Source organism: Dipodomys ordii, unplaced genomic scaffold (assembly GCF_000151885.1).
Source record: "Dipodomys ordii isolate 6190 unplaced genomic scaffold, Dord_2.0 Scaffold9, whole genome shotgun sequence".
In the NCBI taxonomy this organism is placed as follows: Eukaryota; Metazoa; Chordata; class Mammalia; order Rodentia; family Heteromyidae; genus Dipodomys; species Dipodomys ordii.
In genome coordinates, this window is record NW_012267225.1 from 8,506,419 (window position 1) to 8,529,299 (window position 22,881).

At 51.4% G+C, this 22,881-nt stretch overlaps 1 protein-coding gene across 1 annotated transcript in view; it reads left to right on the plus strand.

Annotated features, from left to right (window-relative positions):
- Positions 1 to 22,881, plus strand: part of Nid1 (nidogen 1) — a 77,947-nt gene that overhangs the window by 51,958 nt on the left and 3,108 nt on the right. The window contains exons 9-20 of the mRNA XM_013009233.1: positions 521 to 769; positions 1,477 to 1,620; positions 7,006 to 7,131; positions 9,540 to 9,689; positions 10,823 to 10,945; positions 15,261 to 15,491; positions 16,109 to 16,281; positions 17,543 to 17,669; positions 19,569 to 19,740; positions 21,020 to 21,177; positions 22,161 to 22,284; positions 22,700 to 22,812. Of these exons, the coding sequence (XP_012864687.1) occupies positions 521 to 769; positions 1,477 to 1,620; positions 7,006 to 7,131; positions 9,540 to 9,689; positions 10,823 to 10,945; positions 15,261 to 15,491; positions 16,109 to 16,281; positions 17,543 to 17,669; positions 19,569 to 19,740; positions 21,020 to 21,177; positions 22,161 to 22,284; positions 22,700 to 22,812 (1,890 nt within the window). The remainder of the gene's footprint in view (positions 1 to 520; positions 770 to 1,476; positions 1,621 to 7,005; positions 7,132 to 9,539; positions 9,690 to 10,822; positions 10,946 to 15,260; positions 15,492 to 16,108; positions 16,282 to 17,542; positions 17,670 to 19,568; positions 19,741 to 21,019; positions 21,178 to 22,160; positions 22,285 to 22,699; positions 22,813 to 22,881) is intronic.

Here is a 22,881-nt window from a genome sequence, read left to right on the forward strand (position 1 = left end):
TTTCCTCCTCTGCCTAGCTTTGCTCATGATGCTATAGAGTGGTCGTTCCAAAACTGGCTGCTAACACCCACTGCATTTCTTGTGTTCCTTTTCCTTTTTGGTGGTACTGCCAGGCGGACACTCCCTCGGCCCCCATCTTTCACAGGTTATTTTCCTGGTTGGATCCCGTCAGACCTGCACAGCCCGGGCTGTCAGCTCCTCCTTGTGCTTCCCGTAGTCTCTGGGGAAGACAGGCGTGCACCCCAGCCCCCAGCTGTGGGTTGGAGAACAGAGTTTTGTTGTTGTTGTTTGAGTTATCTGTGAACCATGATTCCTGCCCTGATCTCCACTTGATGCCCAAAGTTCCCCGATGGGTAGCACAAAGAGATGTAGGAGACAAAAGGACATGGATTCCAACACCAACACATTGTCTTCCTTAAGCTGTCCTCTGGACCATCCTAGGGTTGTTGATGAGCAGGGACTGCCCTGGGCAGAGCTCCATCACCATGTCTCCATCCCCTGGCTCCTTCCTGTCTTCCAGTGATCACATCGTCCTCTACCCGTGAGTACACCGTGACGGCGCCGGGGCAGGACAGCGCTGCGCCTGCGCGTACCCACACCTACCAGTGGCGCCAGACCATCACCTTCCAAGAGTGCCCGCATGACCGCGATACGCAGCCTGCCCTGCCCAGCACCCAGCAGCTCTCGGTGGACAGTGTGTTCGTGCTTTACAACCAGGAGGAGAGGATCCTGCGCTACGCCCTCAGCAACTCCATTGGGCCTGTGAGGGGTGAGGAGGATGGGGCACTGGCCAGCATGGTGCCAGCACCCTCAGACACCCATCCCCTCCATCCCTCCCATCCCCCCCCCCCACCTGCCCCGTGCTCACATGTGTCAGAAACCTCTGCTCTCTGGTGTTTGCAGTTTGCTTTCTTACTCTGAAATCTAGAGGAGAAGATCATGCTAAAATACCTTGAGGGAGAAAGGGAAAAAAAAAGTTAGGTCACTAGAGATTAATTTCATGTTGGCTCTGGACAGCTTTTTAGTATTTTTTCCTTTCTATTTATTTACTTATTTATGTTTGAACTCATGGACTGGGTGCGGTCCCTGAACTTCTTTTGCTCAAGGCTAGCACTCTACCACTTTGAGACACATCTCCACCTCTAGTTTTCTGGTGGTTAATTGGAGATGAGAGTCTCACAGACTTTCCTGCCCAAGTTAATTCAGCTTTGAATCACAATCCTCAGATCTCAGCCTCCTGAGTAGCTGGGATTACAGGCGTGAGCCACAGCCTTTAACTATTTTTAATGGACACATTAATAATGGTGCATCTGGATGCAATGCAGTTAATGTCAATACATGTTTGCAATGGGTAATGATTCGGCCAGGGTCACTGACACACCCATTCCATCAGTATTTATCATTACCTGCTTCCTGTGTTAGCAGGAGGCCTCCTCGAGGTCCTGACGTTCACTTGCTTCCTGTCTGCCTTCACAGATGGCTCCCCTGATGCCCTTCAGAATCCCTGCTACATCGGCACGCACGGGTGTGACTCCAACGCTGCGTGCCGCCCCGGCCCCGGGACCCAGTTCCTGTGCGAGTGCTCTGTTGGCTTCCGAGGAGACGGGCAGACCTGCCATGGTACGGCTTGGCTTTTGATGGGTGGAGCATGTGGGGAGCTAGGGGACCAGCTAGGAGGGAACACATAGGTTCTAGACCCAGGATCTAGCAGGCACGGCAGAGTAGAATGCCTCCTTGTGCACCTATGTGCCTGCTGTCCCCTGGGTCCTGTCCTGGGTTCAGCTTCTATCCTTCTTTCCTTCCCTCCCTCTTTCTTCCACTGTATGGTCCTAGCTCTTCCTGTACACTTTTAGGTTCTCAGTGTGAAAAGTCAAAGGGAAGTCGAGGTCATGGCTGGTCAGACTGTGAGCTGTGATTTACTCAGGCTCTGCTGCCTTAAGAGTTTCACAAGTAAGCAGGGCACCAGTGGCTCATGGCTGTAATCCTAGCTACTCAGGAGGCTGAGATCTGAGGATCACAATTCAAAGCCAGCCCTGTCAGGAAAGTCCATGACACTCTTGTTTTTTTTTTTTGGGGGGGGGTCCGGTTGTGGGGCCTGAACTCTGGGCCTGGACACTGTCCCTCAGCTCTTCAGCTCAAGGCTAGCATTCTACCACTTGAGCCACAGCACCACTTCCGGCTTTTTTCTTTTTTCTTATGTGGTGCTGAGGAATCGAACCCAGGGCCTTGAGCATGCAAGGCAAGCGCTCTACCACTGAGCCACCTTCCCAGCCCGTCCATGACACTCTTTATTTCCAATTAACCACCAGAAAATCAGAAGTGGTTCTGTGGTTCAAAATGGTAGAATGCTAGCCTTGAGCTGCAGAGTTCAGGGACAGTGCCCCGGCCCTGAGTTCAAGCTCCAGACTGAAGGAGAAAAAAAAAAGTTTCACAAGCTACCTTGTTTAGTTGCTGACACTCTTAATTCTTTTGCTCCCGTTTTTGAAAAACAATGTTTTGTTGTAAAGTACATATAAAATAACATTTACAAAGTTTACTTTAGAAAGAACTTTCACCAGGAATCAAACTTGCACAAATGAGACAAGTACTTTACCACTGAGATGCATGTGCATTCCTTGGTTTTTCTAAGAAGGAGTCTCACTAGGTAGCCTAAGTTAACCTCAACCTCAGGGACTCCCCTTACATGTCTGCCTCCCGGGTGCCAGGCTACAGGCTGGGGTTATCACGCCAGCTCCATTTCAGTGTGCAGCAGAATGCTGTTAAGTGCATTCACATGCTGTGAAACCATGACCATCATCTTAAACTCTGTCATCTGGCCCAACAAGCTCTGTGCCCACTGCACTGCCCCCTCCTCCTCCTCCCAGGCCCTGCCCACCACCGCTCTGCCTCCTGTCCTGTGAATCTTGTGATCCTGGGAATGTCATGGAATCATACAGCATTCCTCCTTTTGTGGCTAGCATGATGTCCTATATTGTGGTGTGTGCTAGAATTCCTTTTCTCTCTCATTTTTTTGTCAGTCATGAGGCTTGAACTCTGGGCCTGGGTGCTGTCCCTCAGCTCTTCAGCTCAAGGCGGGCGCTCTACCACTTGAGCCACAGTGCCACTTCCGGTTTTCTGGTGGCTTATTGGAGATAAGAGTCTCAAGGACTTTCCTGGCTGGTTTGAACCGTAATCCTCAGATCTCAGCCTTCTGAGTAGCTAGGATTACAGGCGTGAGCCACTGACTCCTGGCTTCTTTTCTCTTGGTATTTTTATCTGTCCATCTGCCTTGGACATCAGGCTTGCACCACCTTTTGGCTATTGTGTATAATGCTGATACAAGCCTGGGTGTACAAACACTGTTGGAGTTGCTGTTCCTAGTCCCTTTGGGTACCTACCCAAAGTGAGATGGCTGGATCATATTCTTGTATGTGCCAGTACTAGGCCTTGAACTCAGTGCCTGTGCATTGTTCTTTAGCTTTTTTCTGTGCCAGGCTGGAGCCTTACTACTTGAGCCACAGCTCTACTCCCAACTTTCTGCTGGTTAATTGGAGATCAGAGTCTCACAGATTTGCCTTCCTGAGTTGGGTTCAAGTTGTGATCCTCAGATCTCAGCCTCCTGAGTAGCTGCGATTATAGGTCAGCAGTGCCCAGCTGCTGCATCATCCTGTAATTCTGTGTTGAATATTTTGAGGAGCCGCCATACTGCTTTCCATGGTGGTGGTGTCTACCAGCAGTGATGGAGTTCCATTTTCTCCATATCCCTGACCATGCTTGTTGTTTCTCCTCATGGAAGTTCAGAGGTGAGCAGTGATGGAGTATTTGAGCTCAGCATCTTTATTACACCCCTTTCTTCTGGTGCTACTTAAAAAAAAATCATTTAAGGCTGGGAAGGTGGCTCAGTGGTAGAGCGCTTGCCTTGCATGCATGAGGCCCTGGGTTCGATTCCTCAGCACGACATAAGCAAAAAGAAAAAAGCCGGAAGTGGCACTGTGGCTCAAGTGGTAGAGCACTAGCCTTGAGCTGAAGAGCTGAGGGACAGTGCCCAGGCCCAGAGTTCAGGCCCCATGACCGGACCCCCCCAAAAAATCATTTATAATTTAACTTCAAAGACTTTCCTGTGGACAGTTGTTCAGTCTTTGCCTAAAGAGCAGGCTAGTCTTGAATGACTGTGTTTGGCTTAGGACGGCTCATGCAGAGTGTTTGTGTGTGTGTGTGTGTGTGTGTGTGTGTGTGTGTGAACAGAGCACCTGTAAGTCATGAGGGTGGTGGGGAGACCACACGGGGGAACCCTTTCATTGTGACACAGCTCCTCCATCATTATGTAGTTCCACTTCCACTCTAAAAGCTACCTGCCTATCAGCGTGCTGCTGCTGCTAGCTGACCTTCCGGAGGCCTCTGCTCTTGGCGCCCCAGCTTGGTGCTTAGGGATGGCCAGCCTGCTGTATGTTCTCTGTCACACCCAGGAGATCTGGAAGCAGGTGCTCGTGTGTGCACTTGCTTTTGTTCAGTGCTCAGTGGTCCTTCTGGAATATTAGTTGTGTGGAATGTGGGATATTCCTAGCCAGGCTCCTATTGTCCGGGCTCACTAGAACATGCCCCAGAGCACTAATGCATGGGGACATGAGGCTTTTGATAGAAATCGCGTTAAGCAGATGGCTTATGGGTCATTTTTGACCTGGGACGTGCCTGTGAGGAGAAGGACCCGGTGCTTCTGAGTGTGCAGCATTGAAGTAGGAGTGTAGATTCAAAGGGAGGTTAGGCTGGCTTGGGAACGTCGCACCGTGACCCTCCCAGATAACTTGGAGATTCCTAGCTGGACCACGGCCCTCCGTGGTTCCCATACTGCGTGACAGAGGGTGCCATGTGCTTCTGGGTCTGCTGTCCGTAGAGACAGTTCTGGCTCATCTTCAGCGAACAGGTATTGAGTATATAGAAGACATTTAGCAAACTGACAATGAGACTTTTCTCAAGGAGACTGGTGTGAAAGGAACAGTGGGAGAAACGGTCGTTGGAAAATCTGTGAAAAGCAGCATAGTTAAGAATCCAGAATTCCCCTGTCGGGCAGAGTGGTAACCACAGGCGAAGCTCATGCTGGACCGGAAGCCGGCCTGATGATGAGTAGTGTGACTGAGGTAGTTACCATGGTTACCGGGCACCGTCCTCATGGTTACCAAGTCTCAGTCCCATGAAAGGAAGGGTTTAGGTCCTGGCCTCAATTTACAGTATAGAATGTAGATTAGGCAGTTTCTAAACTGCCAGGGCTGCGAGGTGGTGCTGTTGGGGAAGAGGCTGGGTAGGATCTCATCTCTGGGAGGGGTATATTTACCAGCATAGTGGTGGGGGAGGATTGTCCCTTGTCCCCTTACCCTGGCCCTGTTGGCCTATGGTGCCAAAGGTCAAGTGTGGGGTCAGCCATGGGGGGGGGAGCCTGGTGGCCCGGGACATTTTCTGAACACATAGCGTCCCTCCCCGCAGATGTTCCCCGGGTGGATGGAGGCTTGGAAGCTCCCTGGTGATTGGGCTCCAGTGCCTTGATTGGAGCCTGCTGCTCTGCTCTGCGCTTTCCACAGTTGGGTTTAAGCCACCAGAGGCCCCGTAGTTGAACAGCATGTGCATGCATCTGTGGGAGCCTCCCGAGAGGTGTGGAATGGAGTGTGTGGGTGTGGGAGCAGCAGCTGGTAGACGGGACAGGAAGATGTATGCTTGCTGTGTGGCCTCATCTCCACCCAGCTGCAGTCCACATGCTCCCTAAACCCCTCCCGCTGTGCTTGGCACAGACCTTTACCTGAATGCCTGTCTTTTACACACACACACACACACACACACACACACACACACACACACACACACACACACACACACACACACACAGCTTTCAAAAAGTTCATCAGCCTTTCATTTGGGCTTCTGCCTGGATCTGGCCCAGACATTGGACTGCTGTCACAAAGATGCCTTGCCCAAGAACATCGCCAGCAGGACAGGGTCTCCCCGATGAAGGGACTGGCCCGACTGGGGTGAACGATTTGAGTGCAAGCCCTGAGGGGAGGCTGGAGGCACAGGCCCTGCCCAAGCGGCCTCAGCACTTGTGCAAGCCTCTGCACACACATTTTCAGGAGGGGGTGAGGCGGGTGTGAGAAGGACCTGGTGCAGTTGTTCCCATCCAACCTGTCTGTGTGTGACAGGTAACCGTGATAATGAGAGGTTAGCAGTTTCTCTTCTGGGCCAGCAGGCCTTACGAGAGTAGTAGCCACAGACTGGAACACAGAGCCAGTGACCTTGGTTCCCAGAATTGGCCACGTCTGTGGCCAGAACTGGGGGTAGAGGATGAGCGTCTAATGAGTCTCATCAGAGCTCCGTGTCCTGGCTGTGCAGAGGCTCCCGGGCCACATCCATGCTCTCTACTCCTCAGACGAACCCACACAATGAGTACTGTTACGCTTATTTACTGCTGTGGAAACGGAGGCTGAGTGGTTGAGGTAACCTGCGCAAGACCACACTCATTAGGGAGACTGGGTTTGGATCCACCTCTGTTCAACCACAAGGCATCGGTCTTTGCTCTGTTACCCCCTGGCTCAGGCTCTAGCGTGGTCGCTTGAGAGGAGACGACTCTGGTCTGTTAGCCATCTACTGAGATTCCCCACTCTCAATCCATTAAGCTCTAGGTATATTCACATTTTCATAGTGTGGTTGTAAAACAGCCAACTTTGGTTAGTTGTCGTGATCGGAGGAAAGTCCAGCAGTCCCACGTGTAAGGCATCATCGTGTGTCTTTCTCGTGTCTGACATGAGGGACTTGTCTGGAGGGTCCCATCTCAGGAACTAGCTTGGGAAGAGGTGGAGGGGCACCTACTTACTTGAAAGGGCCTGGTGGACCCCTGGCTAAGTCACACTCTGGGAAAAGAAATCTTCATTTCATACTACTTTGCAGATACAGAAAATTTTGTCTTAAGATGGATGGGGAAAATGCTTTCTGTGATGTTGAAGAGGCTAAAACAAATCTTCATTTTTCAACAATTTGCTGCAGATATTGATGAATGTAAGGAACAACCCTCAGTGTGTGGGAGCCATCAAATCTGTAACAACCTCCCGGGAACTTTCCGCTGTGAGTGCGTGGAGGGCTACAGCTTTTCAGACAGGGGAACATGCGTGGGTAAGTTTTCCAGGCAGTTTATCAAAACACACATTCATGGTGCATACTATGAGCTTCACGGCAAAGGAACCACTTGCTTCTGCTTCTTCTATCTGTCTGTCTGTCTGTCTGTCTATCTATCTATCTATCTATCTATCTATCTATCTATCTATCTATCTATCTATCTATCTATGCCGGTCTGGGGGCTTGAACTAAGGGTGTGGGCATTGTCTCTGACTGAGCTTTTTTGCATAAGGCTGTCTGGTGGTTAATTGGACTTTTCCTCCTGGGCTAGCTTTGAACTACGATCCTCAGATTTCAGCCTCCTGAGTGGCTAGGATTATAAGTGTGAGACACCCTCACCTGGCTTCAGTATACTCTTTAATAGTTAACTAAGGCCATGCCATATACCACCTAGGGTTGGTGTTGAAAGATGACTCCTCTGGGACATGTTTCTACTGTTAGATTGAATTCTACCCGAGTTACATCTAAAACTCCACTTGGGGACCATTCCATTTGTGGATCTTAATTTTATAGACCATACATTGCAGAACTTCTAAGCATGTTTTGAAGTAAGTCAGTACTATTATTGATGCTAATTACGTTGTTGGTTGACAATGATCTGGGGAATAAGGATGATATTGGCCAACCACATTTTTCTTAGACAGTTGGTTCCATGACGGGTCCATTTTAAGTTCAAAGATTCTTGGAGATTTCCAGGTCCAGATGCCGACGTGCTGAGCTAAACACCTGACCTCAGCATGTCTGCCAATGGACAAACACCCTCTGGTCCTCTATCAGCCAGCGGATGTCCCCTGGCTGTTTGTTCAGTCTAGAATATGCTTCCTTTGCTCCATCTGGGAGCTTGGGTTAGAAGCCAAGGTCCCAGTAGGTGTCGGCAGGGCGGGAGGGAGGGAACTGGCAGTCCTCATGTGTTGTGTGTGACCCAAACATCTGTGGCCTTGGGAGGCCTGTCCCCTTTCCATGGGGCTGAGATTTCACTGGCGCTGCTGAACTTCCTTGTTTTCTTCTCAGTAGAGAGTGTAAGTTTGTGTCCGCAGCCTGATTTCCTCCTCTGTTTTTGGAGTTACAGCAGATGGTGAAGTTTGCTTTTAGCGCAACAGTCTTGACATCCTGTGTTGGTTGGAGCGTGGGTGGTGGACTCTTTACCCCTTATGGTCACTGAGATCCAACTTGAGGCCTGAGCGGGGAAGGCAGGGGTGATGTCACACCCGTGGGAGGACAGGGCAGGGGCCGCAGCTCCCCGGAATCTGAGTGAGATCATGGATGTGAGGTCATTGGCCTCCTGTGGCCCAAGTACATAAGCAGCACTGCGTGAGCTGCTGGGGGGTGGGTGCACAGGAAGGTCCCCGGCCACCCCTGTCCTCTCCCCCAACCTCCAGCCTTCCCCAGTTCTGTGTGTCAAATTCTGAGCCAGCTGCTTGGATAGTGGATTCCATTGCTCCAAAACAAGGGCAAAAGGCACGGTGATCGCTGTGTTCCCTGAGATCTAGCCTTGGAGGGCTTACTGATTATCCCAGTGGCTGAGGGCCCTGGAAGGTTCCAGTCCCCTTAGCTCTTTTCCCTTTTAGTTGGCTCCTTTGCTCAGGGAGAGGACCCTGACCTGGGTGTGCTGAGGGACTGGGACTCCATCCCGTCTTGAGGCTTCCAGAACACCAGAAACAAATGGTCCCAGTGGGAGCCCTGAGTCACTGGACGTTGGAAACCGTGGCTCTGATCTCGGCCCTGATTCCCATCTTTAGGCAAGCATACAAGGTGGGGCCGGCGCCTGCTTCCTCAGCCCTCATTCTGTGAGCACTGTCGCCAGAGCCATTGGAATGCAGGAGTCCCCTCGGCTGGCCTCCCGTGCTCCATATGCTGAAGGCATTCCAGTTTGTCCAGGAGAAAAGAATCCTATAGGAGTGACCCACCAGTGCTTACAGTCACCCCAGGGCCACCTGCCCTCTCTTGGGCAAGAAACCCTTGGCCGCCTTGGGGAAGGTCTTCTCTTCTTTCCCCTGTGACTTTGACCTTGGCTTTGGCAGTGGGCATGTGGCTTTCCCATGTGAGCTGCGTATTCCTGTAGGAAGTGTGGCCCCTGCAGATGCTGTGTGTGCACACCCAGAGGAAGGCAGTTGGGTTCTGAATCCCACTCCTGGTCTTTCGTGCTCAGAGAGGCCTGAGCCAGAGTCCTAGGGCAAAGCCACAATTGAAAGCCAGGGCGAGTGACCAGCTGGGGTGTTGGCCTATGGAGAGTCGGCAGACGCACAACCCAGGCTGCAAGGGTGCAGCCTGCAGAGATGTGGGGAGATCTGGGGTCTTTTAGGGCCCACAGGACTGGACTGAAGTGCGGGTGGGAAGGGGTTTGGGAGGTGCCGGCCTGCTCAGGGGCTTCTCCCACCCATGTGCGTGGACCTTCTGTTCTGAAGCTATCGTGGACCAGCGGCCCATCAACTACTGCGAGGCCGGCCTGCACGACTGTGACATCCCGCAGCGGGCCCAGTGCGTCTACACCGGGGGGACCTCGTACACCTGCTCCTGCCTGCCTGGCTTCTCTGGGGACGGCCGGGCCTGCCAAGGTACGAGGCCACTCTGACTTGACCTTCTGCACACCCTGCAAGGGTTTATGTTGGTACTTATTCTATGGTTACCCACTTCCCCCTAAACCGAAGGACTCTGGTCCAGCACCACTGGGAGAGCTGGCTCCTGCCTGTATCTCTCTGAGAGCCGCAAAGCACATAGGGAATACTATGTGTTCTCTTTGGGGGCTGTTTTCTCCCAGCTAATTTGTTCTCCATGACGTGTTGATTACACAATGATCAGACACCTGCTCTCTGCCCGCATAGAGGATTTTGTTTGTGTTTTGCAAGAAGAAAAATAATCTTGGCCTACAGAGCTTAAAGTCCATGAATTTATGTAACAAGATCTATGCAGTCATTCAGTTGGGTTGCCACAGATTTCTCCACAAAAACCAAGTTTCCTTTTTGAATAAATGTCTGCAGAGTCAGAGAATAAATGGTTGATGGAATCCTTTCACACATGGGGGCAGCTTGTCTGGCTGGTGTGAATAAGGTAGTTTGAAGCTGCATGATTAATAAAGCATCCTAGGGTTCTTGATTTGCAAAGCAGAGTATTTTTTATTGTTATTGTAAAGGTGATGTACAAAGCCGGGCGCTGATGGCTCATGCCTATAGCTCACGCCTGTAATCCTGGCTACTCAGGAGGCTGAGATCTGAGGATCCTGGTTCAAAGCCAGCCCGGGCAGGAACATCTGTGAGACTCTAATCTCCAATAAACCACTCAGAAAACCAGAAGTGATGCAGTGGCTCAAGTGGTAGAGCTCTAGCCTTGAGCTGAAGAGCTGAGGGACAGTGTTCAGGCCCAGAGTTCAAGCCCCAAAGTTCAAAGCTTGGGCAGCTCTTGTTTATGTTGAGTGGGATCACCTCTCCATACGAGCAGACCCTTTCTTTTTCCTTTGACCAGTCTGGTTTTCCATGGAGACATGGTCAGAGTGAACTGCACTTGTAAATGTGTTGGATAGAAATGGTGAGCACATCAGTGTCCCAGGAATCCATGTTATGTGAGTTTAAAAGTCCCAGTTTCCAGACCGGAAGCAGGTTCCTGGAGATCTTAGCAACTGGTGTGAATGATTGTGTCCACCATGAATTCTGGAAATAATCTTGTGGCCTCCTGGCCTGTGGTGGTTTTTCAGATGTGGACGAATGCCAGCCAGGCCGATGTCACCCTGACGCTGTCTGCTACAACTTGCCAGGATCCTTCACATGCCGCTGCAAACCTGGCTACCAGGGAGACGGCTTCCGATGCGAGCCCGGAGGTGAGGGGCGTGCGGGGTTGGAGATCCGTTGCTGTACTGTGACATCAGTGCTGAGCGTACAGGGAAGTGGCAGCTCCTGGCGAGTTCTCAGCGGTCTCTAGAGAGAGAGACCGAGCATGGGCTTTGGCACAGAGCTGTGCAGGGTGTAACCCCAGGGCCATGCCAGCAGCCTGGGGGGGGGGATCCTCCTGAGAACTTGAGCCAGCAGTGCAGGCTGAGGAAGGGCTGCCTGTGCCAGCGCTCTCCAGAGAAACAGAGCCAAGAGGATAGATCACAAGAACACAACCCACATCGTTCAGGAGGCTGACAGGTCCCCAGTTTTGCCATAGGCAGCATCAAAGTCCAAGACCGAAAGCCCAAGAACCAGGAAAGCCCAAGAACCAAGGAGGACTGGGCCTTATCCTACCCACGGAAAGCCTTAACAGAAAAGCATGGAACTGGGCACTCGTGGCTCACGCCTGTTGTAATCCTACTCAGGAGTCTGAAACCTGAGGACCTGATAATTTACTTGTTCTATCTATTTAAAGGTTAATTTTGGGCTGGGAAGTTGGCTCAGTGATAGAGCGCTTGCCTTGCATGCCTGAGGCCCTGGGTTCAATTCCTCAGCACCACATAAGCAAAAAGAAAAAAGCCAGAAGTGGCGCTGTGGCTCAAGTGGTAGAGCGCTAGCCTTGAGCTGAAGAGCTGAGGGACAGTGCCCAGGCCCAGAGTTCAGGCCCCACGACCAGACCCCCCCCCAAAAAAAAGGTTAATTTTAATAAAAAACAAACACCCTCAACGAAGCACCCAGAATAGTGTGTAACCAAATATCTGGGTGCTTGTGGCTCAGTCAAATTAACATAGAAATTAGTAGCTTCCTCAGGGTCATGGAGCCGAGTTTAGCCCATTGTGTGTGTTTATAATTTTATTGGAATACAGCCACACACATTAGCTTCTGCATCATTTGTGGCTGCTTGGCCATTAGGAAGGCAGGCTTCAATAGTTATAACAGAGACTGAAGTTCCGTGGGGCTGAGAACCCTCAGGCTCACTACTGGGCCTTGATAGCAAAAGATTCCCAACCCTTCTATGTCTGAGGGATTCAAGTAGCGTCAACTTTTTGTTTTGAGGTTATGGATGAGGATCTAGCCCTGCCCACAGATTAAACAGGGAAGGCTTGTAGAGATGAGTTCATGGTCACTGATGTGGGGCATTGTAGCAGCTGTTAGACTAGCACTCATTAGTTTTTAAGGCTGGCGCCACAGCTGCAGTTCAAAGGCACACAGATGTTTCAGTTTTGTTTGTATTTGTTTTAGTCTGACTCTTTGCCCTGTCTTCATGACTATTTACTAAACAGAAACAAATTCAGACTTGTAGGCTGGGAAAGGAAGATGAAACAGTGATAATGTTAATAGGGGCTATTTGCTTACATGTGTGTGTATGGAACCCTGTTCCCTGAAGAAATCCCTGCCCGCCCCCACACCCTGTCTACAAGGAATGTGCTTGAATGTCCCTGCAGATTGTAAAGGAAGAAGGTCTGCATGGAATCTGTGAGAGGAAAGGGTGATGACTTGGTTCAGTTCATATAATGCAATAATAGGCGTTTGTGGATAAACCTCAAAAACATAACTTAAGCAGAGCTACAAAGGAATATACCCTGTCATGCTCCTATGTATAGAAAATACAAACCTGCCTGAAGATAAGCCTATGTTCTACATAAAATGTGCACAAGAAGCAACAGGCCCTGGCTGGAGTCACCTCCTTGGTGGAGAGAGAGGGACAGAGAGGGGACCCTGCTTGGATTGAAGTAGCAGATTGCCACGGCTGGCTGGCTGGTACACGCCACAGACATTTGTCACTCAGCACTGTAAGGGCTGGGCAGTCTGGGACCCAGCACACGGGCTACCTTTGAGATTCTCGTGTTCTGTATCTCCAGCTGCAACACGAATGCTAACTAAATATTGTTTAAAAACATTTGCAGAGTATTTTCCATGTGATTTGGACTCCGTGCCAGTCATGTTGAAGGACGGCGGAGCATTCAGCACATACCAGTTACCTACCGGATACAGAAGGGACTGGCTCCCAAGCCAAACCTGTTCCCGAGCTTTAACTGTGATCCAGGAGAGGTCTTGAGTCTCAGCTTATCCCAGAGACTCTTATCTCCACTTAACCAGCAAAAAAAGTGGGAAGTGAAGATATGGCTCAAGTAGTTTAGCATCAGCCTTGAACAAGAGCACTAGCTCAACAAGAAAGCTTAGCAAGCTTAGCAAGAACACTAGACCCTGAGTTCAAGCCCCAGCCCCAGCACAAAAAGGGGAAAAAAGAGTCTTCCAGGTTAACACTGTTTTCCCTCTACTTATCCCATTCTTGGCCCGGGCACTGGTGGCTTACACCTGTAATCCTACCTACTTAGGAGGCTGAGATCTGAGGATCATGGTTTGAAGCCAGCCTGGGCAGGAAAGACTTTTATTGCCAACAAACTACTCAGAAAACTGGAAATGGCACTGTGTCTCCAAGTGGTAGCTCCCTAGCACTAGCACTTTTGCTCAGGGACAGAGCCCAGGTCTTGAGTTAGAGCCCCTCTACAAACCGATATTTAGATAGATAGATAGATAGATAGATAGATAGATAGATTCCCATTCTTGGGAACATGGCACTCCTGGGCTATCAAGTGTCCATTGGGCCTGGGGTAGCTGAGGCTGAGGGCCAGAAATCTGAGCTAGCAGACTTGTCATCACCCTGCACCGCCGCCACGTCCAGCGGTGTGCATCACGGAAGTGCTCATATCCTGTGTAAGACCCCTATACCATGCCAGAAGAGTCCAAATAAATGACGCTTGTACAAGCAACTCCATTTGGTCTTCCCGCCAGTCCCTGTTGTCTGTTCCCAGAGAAGCTTGGCTTCTAGAATCTCCCATACACTTCCTACCCTCTGTTCTCTGGAGCCCATCAGAAGCTGCACGGGTATTCCTTTGACAGAGAAACCAATTCAAGCAGGGGTGGGTGGGGGGTGGGGGGGGTGGGAGGGATGGAATGCAGATACAGAGATCCAGAATGTGCTGTCTCCCCCAGTTCTTTACTTTTCTTCATTTTCTACTGCTCTTTATGTCCCATCTTGAAGCGAGTCACCCCAGACTTCCATCCCCCTCAGATAAGAATCAGGGCTTGAGTGCATCCTCCCCGGGCCCAGCAAACCAACTTTTAACGAGTCAGCATTTTCCCAGCTCTGAGCAAGCCCAGGCCCTTGGTGCAAAATTCCCCAGAGGCCCTGGTGGCCTCCACAGGGGCCCGTTGGAGCCCTGGGTCATTCCCACTGTCTGCTGGCCAGACTGTGAGACATCCCGAGAGACTGCTGAGCTTCCAGCTTGCCATAAACATTCAAAATGTTCATGAGTCAGGACTGAGCTCTGATCTCTGCTGTTTGTCAGTTCTTTTTTTTTTTTTTTTTTGGTCATGGGGTTTGAACTGTGGGCCTGGGCGCTGTCCCTCAGCTCTTCAGCTTAAGGTGAGTGCTCTACCACTTGAGCCACAGCACCACTTCTGGTTTTCTGATGGTTTAATAAGGATAAGAGTATCATGGACTTTCCTGCCTGGGCTGGCTGGCTTCTTATCAATTCTTAAATCCTGGCTACCCAGGGAACTGAGATCAGGAAGATGGTGGTTCAAGTTTGAGAGACTCCATCAACCAATAACAAGCAGAGTATGATAGGACATGTCTGTGATCCCAGCTGTGTGTGAAGTGTAAACAGGAGGATTGCATTCTGGCTGGCTGAGCATAAAAGCAAGACTAGGTAAAAAATAACCAAAGCAATCTGGGAGCTGTTGGCTCGCACCTGCAATCCTAGCCACATAGGAGCATGGTTCAAAGCCAGCCAGCCAGCCAGGCCTGGATGCTGTTCCTTAGCTCTTTTTGCTCGGGGCTGGTGCTCGTCCACTTCTGGCTGTTTAGTGGTTCACTGGATATCAGAGTCTCATGGACTTTCCCACTTGGGCTGGCTTTAAATTGCCATCCTCACATCTCAGCCTCCTGGGTAGCTAGGATTACAGGTGTGAGCCAGATGTGGATATTTCAGGGCCAGACGGTGACGATGGCCACAAGCACTGAACGTGGCCGATGCCACTTGATGGGCTCGCTTTAAAATGGCTCCTTTTTTGTTATTTTCGTTGACTCTCCGATACAGTCATGATACTCTAAGTAATCACGTTTTTAATCTAGGGAAGGTAAAGTCCAGTGGTTGTAGTCTGAGCTGGGAGAGCGACAGGGCTGGATCGCTGGCGCCTGAGGCATGGCAGGCATGCCCGTCCTGGGTGACACTGTCCTTTGCTTTTTGTCCACAGAGGCGGAGAAGACCCGGTGCCAGCATGAGCGCGAGCGCCTCCTGGGCGCCGCGGCGGGGGGAGCGGACGCGCAGCGGCCCCAGCTGCCGGGGGTGTTTGTCCCCGAGTGTGATGAGCACGGCCAGTATGCGCCTACCCAGTGCCACAGCAGCACGGGCTACTGCTGGTGCGTGGATCGCGAAGGCCGCGAGCTGGAGGGCACCAGGACCAGGCCCGGGATGAGGCCCCCGTGTAAGTGACCGCGGCTGGCTGGGGTTGGACAGAGCCCAGCCACCTGTCTGGGGTGTCAGCTTGCCCGGCCATCTTTCTCTCTCCCCCTCCACCCCATGTCCCACAGGAACACAGTGTACATGGTGCATTCGGAGGAGAGGAGAGTGGTGGGGGGTGGGGAGGGGAACAGGGCCAGGCCAAGAGCATGGGGGTTGGGGCCGAGACTGCAATCCAGAAAGTGGAAGCAGCCAGGAGGACAAGAGTGGCCATGAAATCAGCGTTGGCAGTGAGAGAGAGAGAATAGGGGGCCCCAGGTAGCTAGGATTGGGGGTGGGATGTACACCTGGCTGGCTGGGCTGAGTCACTTCTGTTGGAGGAGCTGGCCGTTCGTTCCCACCCATGGGTCCACCGGCTGCCTTACCCTCTTCACAGCCACCCATTCCCAGGCTGGGCTTTCAGTCTCTGGCTCTTCCAGACAGAAAACACAGACGCTGTGTGGCTGGGCCATGCCCGGTGCTGTTGGTGCATGTGTGGGTGTGCATGTGTGTGTGTGTGCGCATGCATGTGCATGTTAACATTTGTGTCTGTGCCCCCCCCCCCATCCCTGCCTCTGCTGTCTGACCTTCCTTGCCTCCTAGGTCTGAGTACGGTGCCTCCTCCCATTCACCAGAGGCCTGCTCTGCCCACCGCCGTCACACCTCTGCCCCCTGGGACCCACCTGCTCTTTGCTCAGGCCGGGAAGATCGGGCACCTGCCTCTGGAGGGCAGCAGCATGAAGAAGGAGGAAGCCAAGACGCTGCTGCATGTCCCAGTGAGTGTGGGCCGGGGGTCATGGGGAGCCCAGGTCTAGGCAGGACCCCTGGTCCAGGCAGGACCCCCGGTCCAGGCCTCCTCCACATGACCCTGAGTGTCCCTCTGTCAGTGGGCCCCTCCCTTGGTTCATATAGGGTGTGTGTGTGTGTGTGTGTGTGTGTGTGTGTGTGTGTGTACTGAAGGCCTTGCCTACGGCTCCATGGGATCTGTGTCTTGTCTGTCTATAGCTGTTGGGTTGCATTAGCCACAGCTGCACTTCTGTTGCTGGTTAATTGGAGATAAGAGTTTCTTGGATTTGTGTGCCTAGGCTGGCTTTGAACTGTGATCCTCAGACCTCAGCCTTCTGAGTCATTAGGACCACAGGTGTGAGCCAGGTGTGAGCCATCAGTGCCTGGCTGTAAATAAACATTGATTTTGAAGTTTCTATTTATTTTTTACTAGTATGCAGAAATAATTGTGTCCTGTAACATTGCTATAGATTCAGTCATTTCAGTCATTGTAATAGTTTGGGTGAGGTTTTTAAAAGTGTTTTTGTGATTTTTTTTAAAAATGCAGATAGGTTCTCACTTTCTTTTCCAGGCTGGCCTCAAACTCCTTGGCTCAAGTGATCCTCCTGCCTCAGTTTTTTTTTTTTTTGCCAGTTAGGGACTGGGCACTGTCCCTTAGCTTCTTTTGATCAAGCCTAGCACTCTACCACTTGAGCCGCAGTGCCACTTCCAGCTTTTTTAGGGGTTTATTGGAAAAGCCTGGGCTGGCTTTGAACCATGATCTCAGTCTCCTGAGTAGCTAGGATTACAGGCGTGAGCCACTGGTTCCTGGCCCAGCCTCAGTCTTTGAAGAAACTGGGACTTTAGGTGTGCACCACTGGGCTTGGCTGATTAGTTACAATAGCTTATAGATTCCCCAGGAAAAGTCATTACTTTAGAGAAATTTTACTTCTTCCTTCCCAATATTTATGCCTTTTATTCTTTACAACTTCTACCTTTCAACGTCAACACCATTAAAAAAAATAAAAGAGGTGAACTACAGATGAAAGAGAATGTCCATAGCATGTGTTACTGTACATACAGGTGAATAGATATGAATTTTATTTGAACCATATAAAGAATTCATACAACACAATGATAGGATGTTCAAATGAATCAAAGATACTTTATGTATAAAACTTTCCAGAGACAGGTAAGTGTGCGTAGCTTGTCGCCATCATTATACGCACACGCTGGGGGCGGGCCCTTCTCAACTCCTTTCCTGTCCTGCAGGAGAAAGTCATCATTGGACTGGCCTTTGACTGTGTGGATAAGATGGTCTACTGGACAGACATCTCCGAGCCTTCCATTGGCAGAGCGAGCCTGCATGGTGGAGAGCCCACCACCATCATTAGACAAGGTAGGCGCAGAATCTCACCTTCTCAGCCCCATGGGCAGGAAGAGAGGGTGTTTGCTTACAGAGTGTGAGTATGGGCCCAGGGTCTTTGATTCAGAGCCACCTTCCCAACTCCAGTAAAGTGTCCTCAGCCACTCATGGGTTACCAAGTCAGGGACAATGTAGCTGACATTTGCCACTTGCCTTGGGGTAATATAATGAAGGCAAGCACCTTTCTTTGAAAGCAATGAAGGTAAACTCACTCTGGAGTTTCTACCTCCACACCTCCACTGGCGGCTGAGACTTAAGTTGATTCTCAGTCGGTTCCATGACTCTTCCTAAAGGCAAAGCAGGTGGAGATAAAAGTCAGGATGATCCTAAGTATATGACCAAGAATGACCCTGAGCCTGGAGTCTATTCCCAAGACAGTTGTCCAGTTAAAGCATTATTGTTTCAACTGTAACATGGTGGGTGGGCAGGGAGAGGTTGGGGGCAGTTCTGTCCTGCCTCTCCACTCCCATACTTGCTTGGATAGCCTAGGAAGAGCCAGCCTGGATCAACTTCTGCACACAATTTTGGATTTTCATTGGGTTACTGATGTTTAACTTTCTGCTGCTTTGGTATACCCTAACTTGAACATTTAAACACATGTAACCTTAACTTAAAAATGTGTGAATCGAGGCACTGGTAGCTTATGCCCATACTCTTAGCTATTCAGGAGGATAAGATCTGAGGATTGAGGCTGGAAGCCAGCCTAGGCAGGAATGTCCCTGCGACTTTATTTCTAATTAACCAGCTCCAGAAATGCAGCTGTGGCACAAGTGGTAGAGAAGCAGCTTTGAGCAAAAAAGCTGAGGGACAGGTAGCTCGCAGTCCCTGAGTTCAAGCCCCAGTACTGCCACAGCCAATAAGTAAATAAAACTGTACATACACATCTATGGCTATGTGCTCAGAAAAAAGAGTGAGCCAAGAGCTAAATAAATATGTGCATTGATTGTTGCTCTCCATTCAAGTCAAGGCTGTTCTGTACAGCACATTTGATCTAGAGGACAGACCACCACTGCAGCAAAAATCTCCTGTGGGAAAATGGTCAGCATTCCTCTGTAGCCTAAGTCATTACTCATCTGATTTGGGAATAATTCTTGCTTTGAGCAAGAATGGACTCTGTTCAGCTTTGCACTGAGATCTGATTTGAATCGCGTTTTGGAAGTGGATGGCTAGTTTTCATGCTTTGGCTTAATGTGCAGAAGTTTGAGAATGCTTTCTGCCTCTTCTTTGTCGCTTTTAAAAATGTGGTTCCTATGATCTGTGGTGATTTGCTTTCAAAATATAGAGGAAGAGGGGAATAGTTCATCACCTGCTGTTTCCTGTTGCTCTGGGAGCTGATAATCACCCAGAACCTGCAGCACACTGAGCTGCATTCCAAGCAAAAGCCTGTTACACTAACAACAAAATGAAGCCAAATCCTGATCTTTGTAGAGGAAAGATCACGAGGAGGGGAGGGCGGGGGAGAGAACTTGCAATGAATGTCTGTTTTTGCATAGCCCAGATTGTTGTTTCCTGGGGGTTCTGATGATGGCAGTGGGGCTTCACTGCCTTGTGGTGATTTCATGCACTCAAAAACATGGGCTTCTCTTTTTTCCATGTGTTGAAGTCTGAGCCGTCTTTCATCGGTGTCATGATCTACTTCACTTGTCCAATAATCAGGAAGCCCTTCACATCCCCCCCGTTGCTTTCTCCAAGTAGCAGGACTGACCCAGGACACAGCACCGTGTAGTCAGCAAGTGTCCTCTAGCATTTGCCCAGCGTGCCCAAGGCCCTGTCCTTAACTCCACAAAAAAAGGAAAAAGAATGAGCCTCATCTCACCTGCCCAGAAATGAAGGAATACCTAGAAAACCAGAGTTGCTCTGCTTTTGGTGCAGATCTGGGAAGTCCGGAGGGCCTTGCTGTGGACCATCTTGGCCGGAACCTGTTCTGGACGGATTCTTACCTGGACCGGATAGAAGTCTCCAAGCTGGATGGCACCCAGCGCCGGGTGCTGTTCGAGACGCATTTGGTGAATCCCAGGGGCATCGTGGTGGACCCCGTGAGAGGGTACGGTGTGCGTGCGTACTCTGCTCCGTTGGTACCTGGGTCCTTAGGAATCTCCAAAGTGAGGTTCTAAGTCTAGCTTGCTCCTCTCCTGAAATGAGCAAGTACAGGGTGTGAGTCCACCGTGTGTGATCTCCGGTGTCCTGCGAGCTAGCAAGGGACCAGGCAAGCGCTCCAGAGAGCACAGTGCCTTGTTGTTTTCAGATCTCTTACAAGAGACCCTGTCAGCTGATACCTCAGAAAGGGGTCTCTTCTGTGTGGGTTGGATGCAGGTCAATACTCAGGTTGTGCAAAGCCCCAAAAGAGTATGGGGTGACCTACATGCTACCTGGCTCCTGCCTGCGACAGCCTCCCCCCCCCCTCCCGCCCCAGCACCCTGCAGATGCTTTCTGGTGGGAGAACAGGCTGTCCCCACACAGCCCCGCCCCCAATGCCGCCTCTGCCAACGCCCACTTCTCGCTCCAGTCTGGTTCCCTGGGCCTGCCGTGTGCCCCTGTCCGTTGGCAGGTTTTAATGTGGTTGGCAGCTTTTTTGGAGTATCCCATGTCAGTTATGAAAATGAGAACTGGGTTTATTGGCAGCTGTGGGCCAGGTGCTAAATCTCAGGATTCTTGTCAAAGAAAATTCACCTGGTCACCTCCAGATCTCGTCCACCTCGCTGCTTGCTGGCCTCCCGTTCCTTCTCTTAGGTTCTTTTCTTTATCTTTGTGGCAGTACTGAGTTTTGGACTCCGGTCCTCATCCTTTCTTTTGCTTGGCTTTTGTACTCAAGGCTGGCACTCTGCTACGTGAGCTACACTTCCACTTCCTGCATTAGGTTCTTTGCAAATGTTCTGCTGGGCACTGGTGGCTCACACCTATTATCCTAGCTACTCATACCTTATTCAGGAAGCTGAGATCTGAGGATTGTGGTTCAAAGCCAGCCCAGGTGGGGAAAGTCCTTGAGCTTCTTATCTCCAAAAAACTACTCAGAAAAAAGCCAGAAGTGGCCCTGTGGTTCAAGGGGCAGAGTGCTAGCCTTGAGCAAGAAAACTCAGGGACTGCACACAGGCCAAGAGTTCAAGCCTCAGGATTGGCACAGACACACAAAAAATGTTCTTCCTAAACTTTTTTTTTTTTTTTTTTTGGTCGTGGGGCTTGAACTCTGGGCCTGGGTGCTGTCCCTGCCTGCGCTCTTCAGCTCAAGGCGAGCGCTCTACCACTTGGGCCACAGCACCACTTCCCTTCCTAAACTTTTAAACTGTCAGGATTCCTGTTCCATTCACCTCCTTTTTTTCCTCCAGGAACCTTTACTGGACAGACTGGGACAGAGATAATCCCAAAATTGAAACTTCCTACATGGATGGCAGGAACCGCAGGATCCTCGCGCAGGACAATCTGGGCCTGCCCAACGGCCTGACCTTCGACCCCTTCTCATCTCAGCTCTGCTGGGTGGACGCAGGTGACTGGAGGCTTCCTGCTGTCAGGAGCTTCTCCATGGCAGCCGGGAGGTGGCAGGCTTCCACACACATCTAACCCGCCGCCTGTGTTTTGCGTAGCGTAGAAGCTCGGGATGTTTTTTACATTGCAAAATGGTTCCATTTGCAAACCTAAAATGATTACTTTGTGGACCTTTAAGAAAGAGCTGAGGCCGGGCACTGGTGGCTTACCTCCTTAGTCCTAGCTACTCAGGAGATCTGAGGGTGGAAGTTCAAAGCCAACCCAGGCAGACAAAACTAAGAGTCTCTCAGTAAACCATCCCAAAGCTGGAAGTGGAACTGTGGCTCAAGTGGTAGAGATCCTGCCTTGAGTGAAAAAGCCAAGTAAAAGTGTGAGGCCCTGAGTTCAGGACCCAGTTCTGACATGCACATGCACTCACATGCATGCACCACACACATGCACATACATGCACACATGTGCATACACACATGCACACACATACATATACACGCGCACACACACAGAGTTGGCCAGCCCTTATTTCAGGTTGCAGTGCAGGAAGGTGGTGGAGCCATGCATAGCTCCATTTGCCTCTAAGGACTTAGAGCTTTGAGCCCAGGAAGGGCAATCACTGCTGGGTGCTCTGCCTTGGGCAACACCCCGGGGTGTCCCTCAGGCTGGGATGTGGGGCAGGATGCCCATCAGGGGAAGCAGCCCCATTCCCCTCGGTGTAAGTCTGCTGCGTCTCTTCTGAGTCCTGATGCTATGTGGGTACACGGGCAGATGCCGACCGTGGGGCTGGGCAGGGAGTAAGGTTTGAACCCCGAGATGCAAGCACAGGCTCACAGTCATCAGCAGTGTGCAGCGGCTGGGTGTCCCGAGTCCATGCATGCATGCTGCAGGTGGGAGGCTGCACGGGGGAGGTCCGGCAGGTTGAGCGAGGAGCTGTGCAGCACGCAGGGCCCGCGTGTGCGTGAACAGTGAGGGGTTTGTCTGCGGCCACAGGCACCCATCGGGCAGAGTGCCTGCACCCGGAGCGGCCCGGCAGCCACAGGGCTCTTGAAGGCCTCCAGTACCCTTTCGCTGTGACCAGCCACGGGAAGAATCTCTATTACACAGACTGGAAGACGTAAGTCAGCCGCGCCTCGGGGGCTGCAGCTCACCCGCTGCCCTGGGAGGCCAGGCCTTCCTCCTGCCCTGAGAGCCTCCATGGCTGGGGGACAGGGGAGAAGGCTAGGGTGGGGTGGGGAGGGGCAGGGAGCTCCCTGAGCGTGCCCGTGCTGCTCCCTAGGAGGGCCAGAGGCTCATGCCAAGGCCTCTTCTTGACCTGGGCAGAGGAGGTGAAAGCTCCAGGCCTGCCTGGAACGGGAAGTTGAGCCCTTCCTTGAGATCCGGAGCACTGCAGGCTCTGGCACCCTCCCCCCCCACTTCTTCCCCCTTCCCGAGGAGGGAGGGTGGCCAGGCCAGGCCTGTCTACCACCTCTAGGCCCTCCTCCAGCTGTTGGGAGCACGGTGTGTGTTGACTACCCCCAGCTGTTTTCCAGGAATTCTGTGATAGCCATGGACCTCGCCATTTCCAAAGAGACTGACGCCTTCCACCCCCACAAGCAGACGCGGCCTTATGGCATCACCATGGCCCTAGCGCAGTGTCCCCAAGGTAACTCACCGCTGCCCCGCCCCTGGGGACCTGGGGTGGCGGCCGATGTCCTTGGCCCGGAGCTGCACG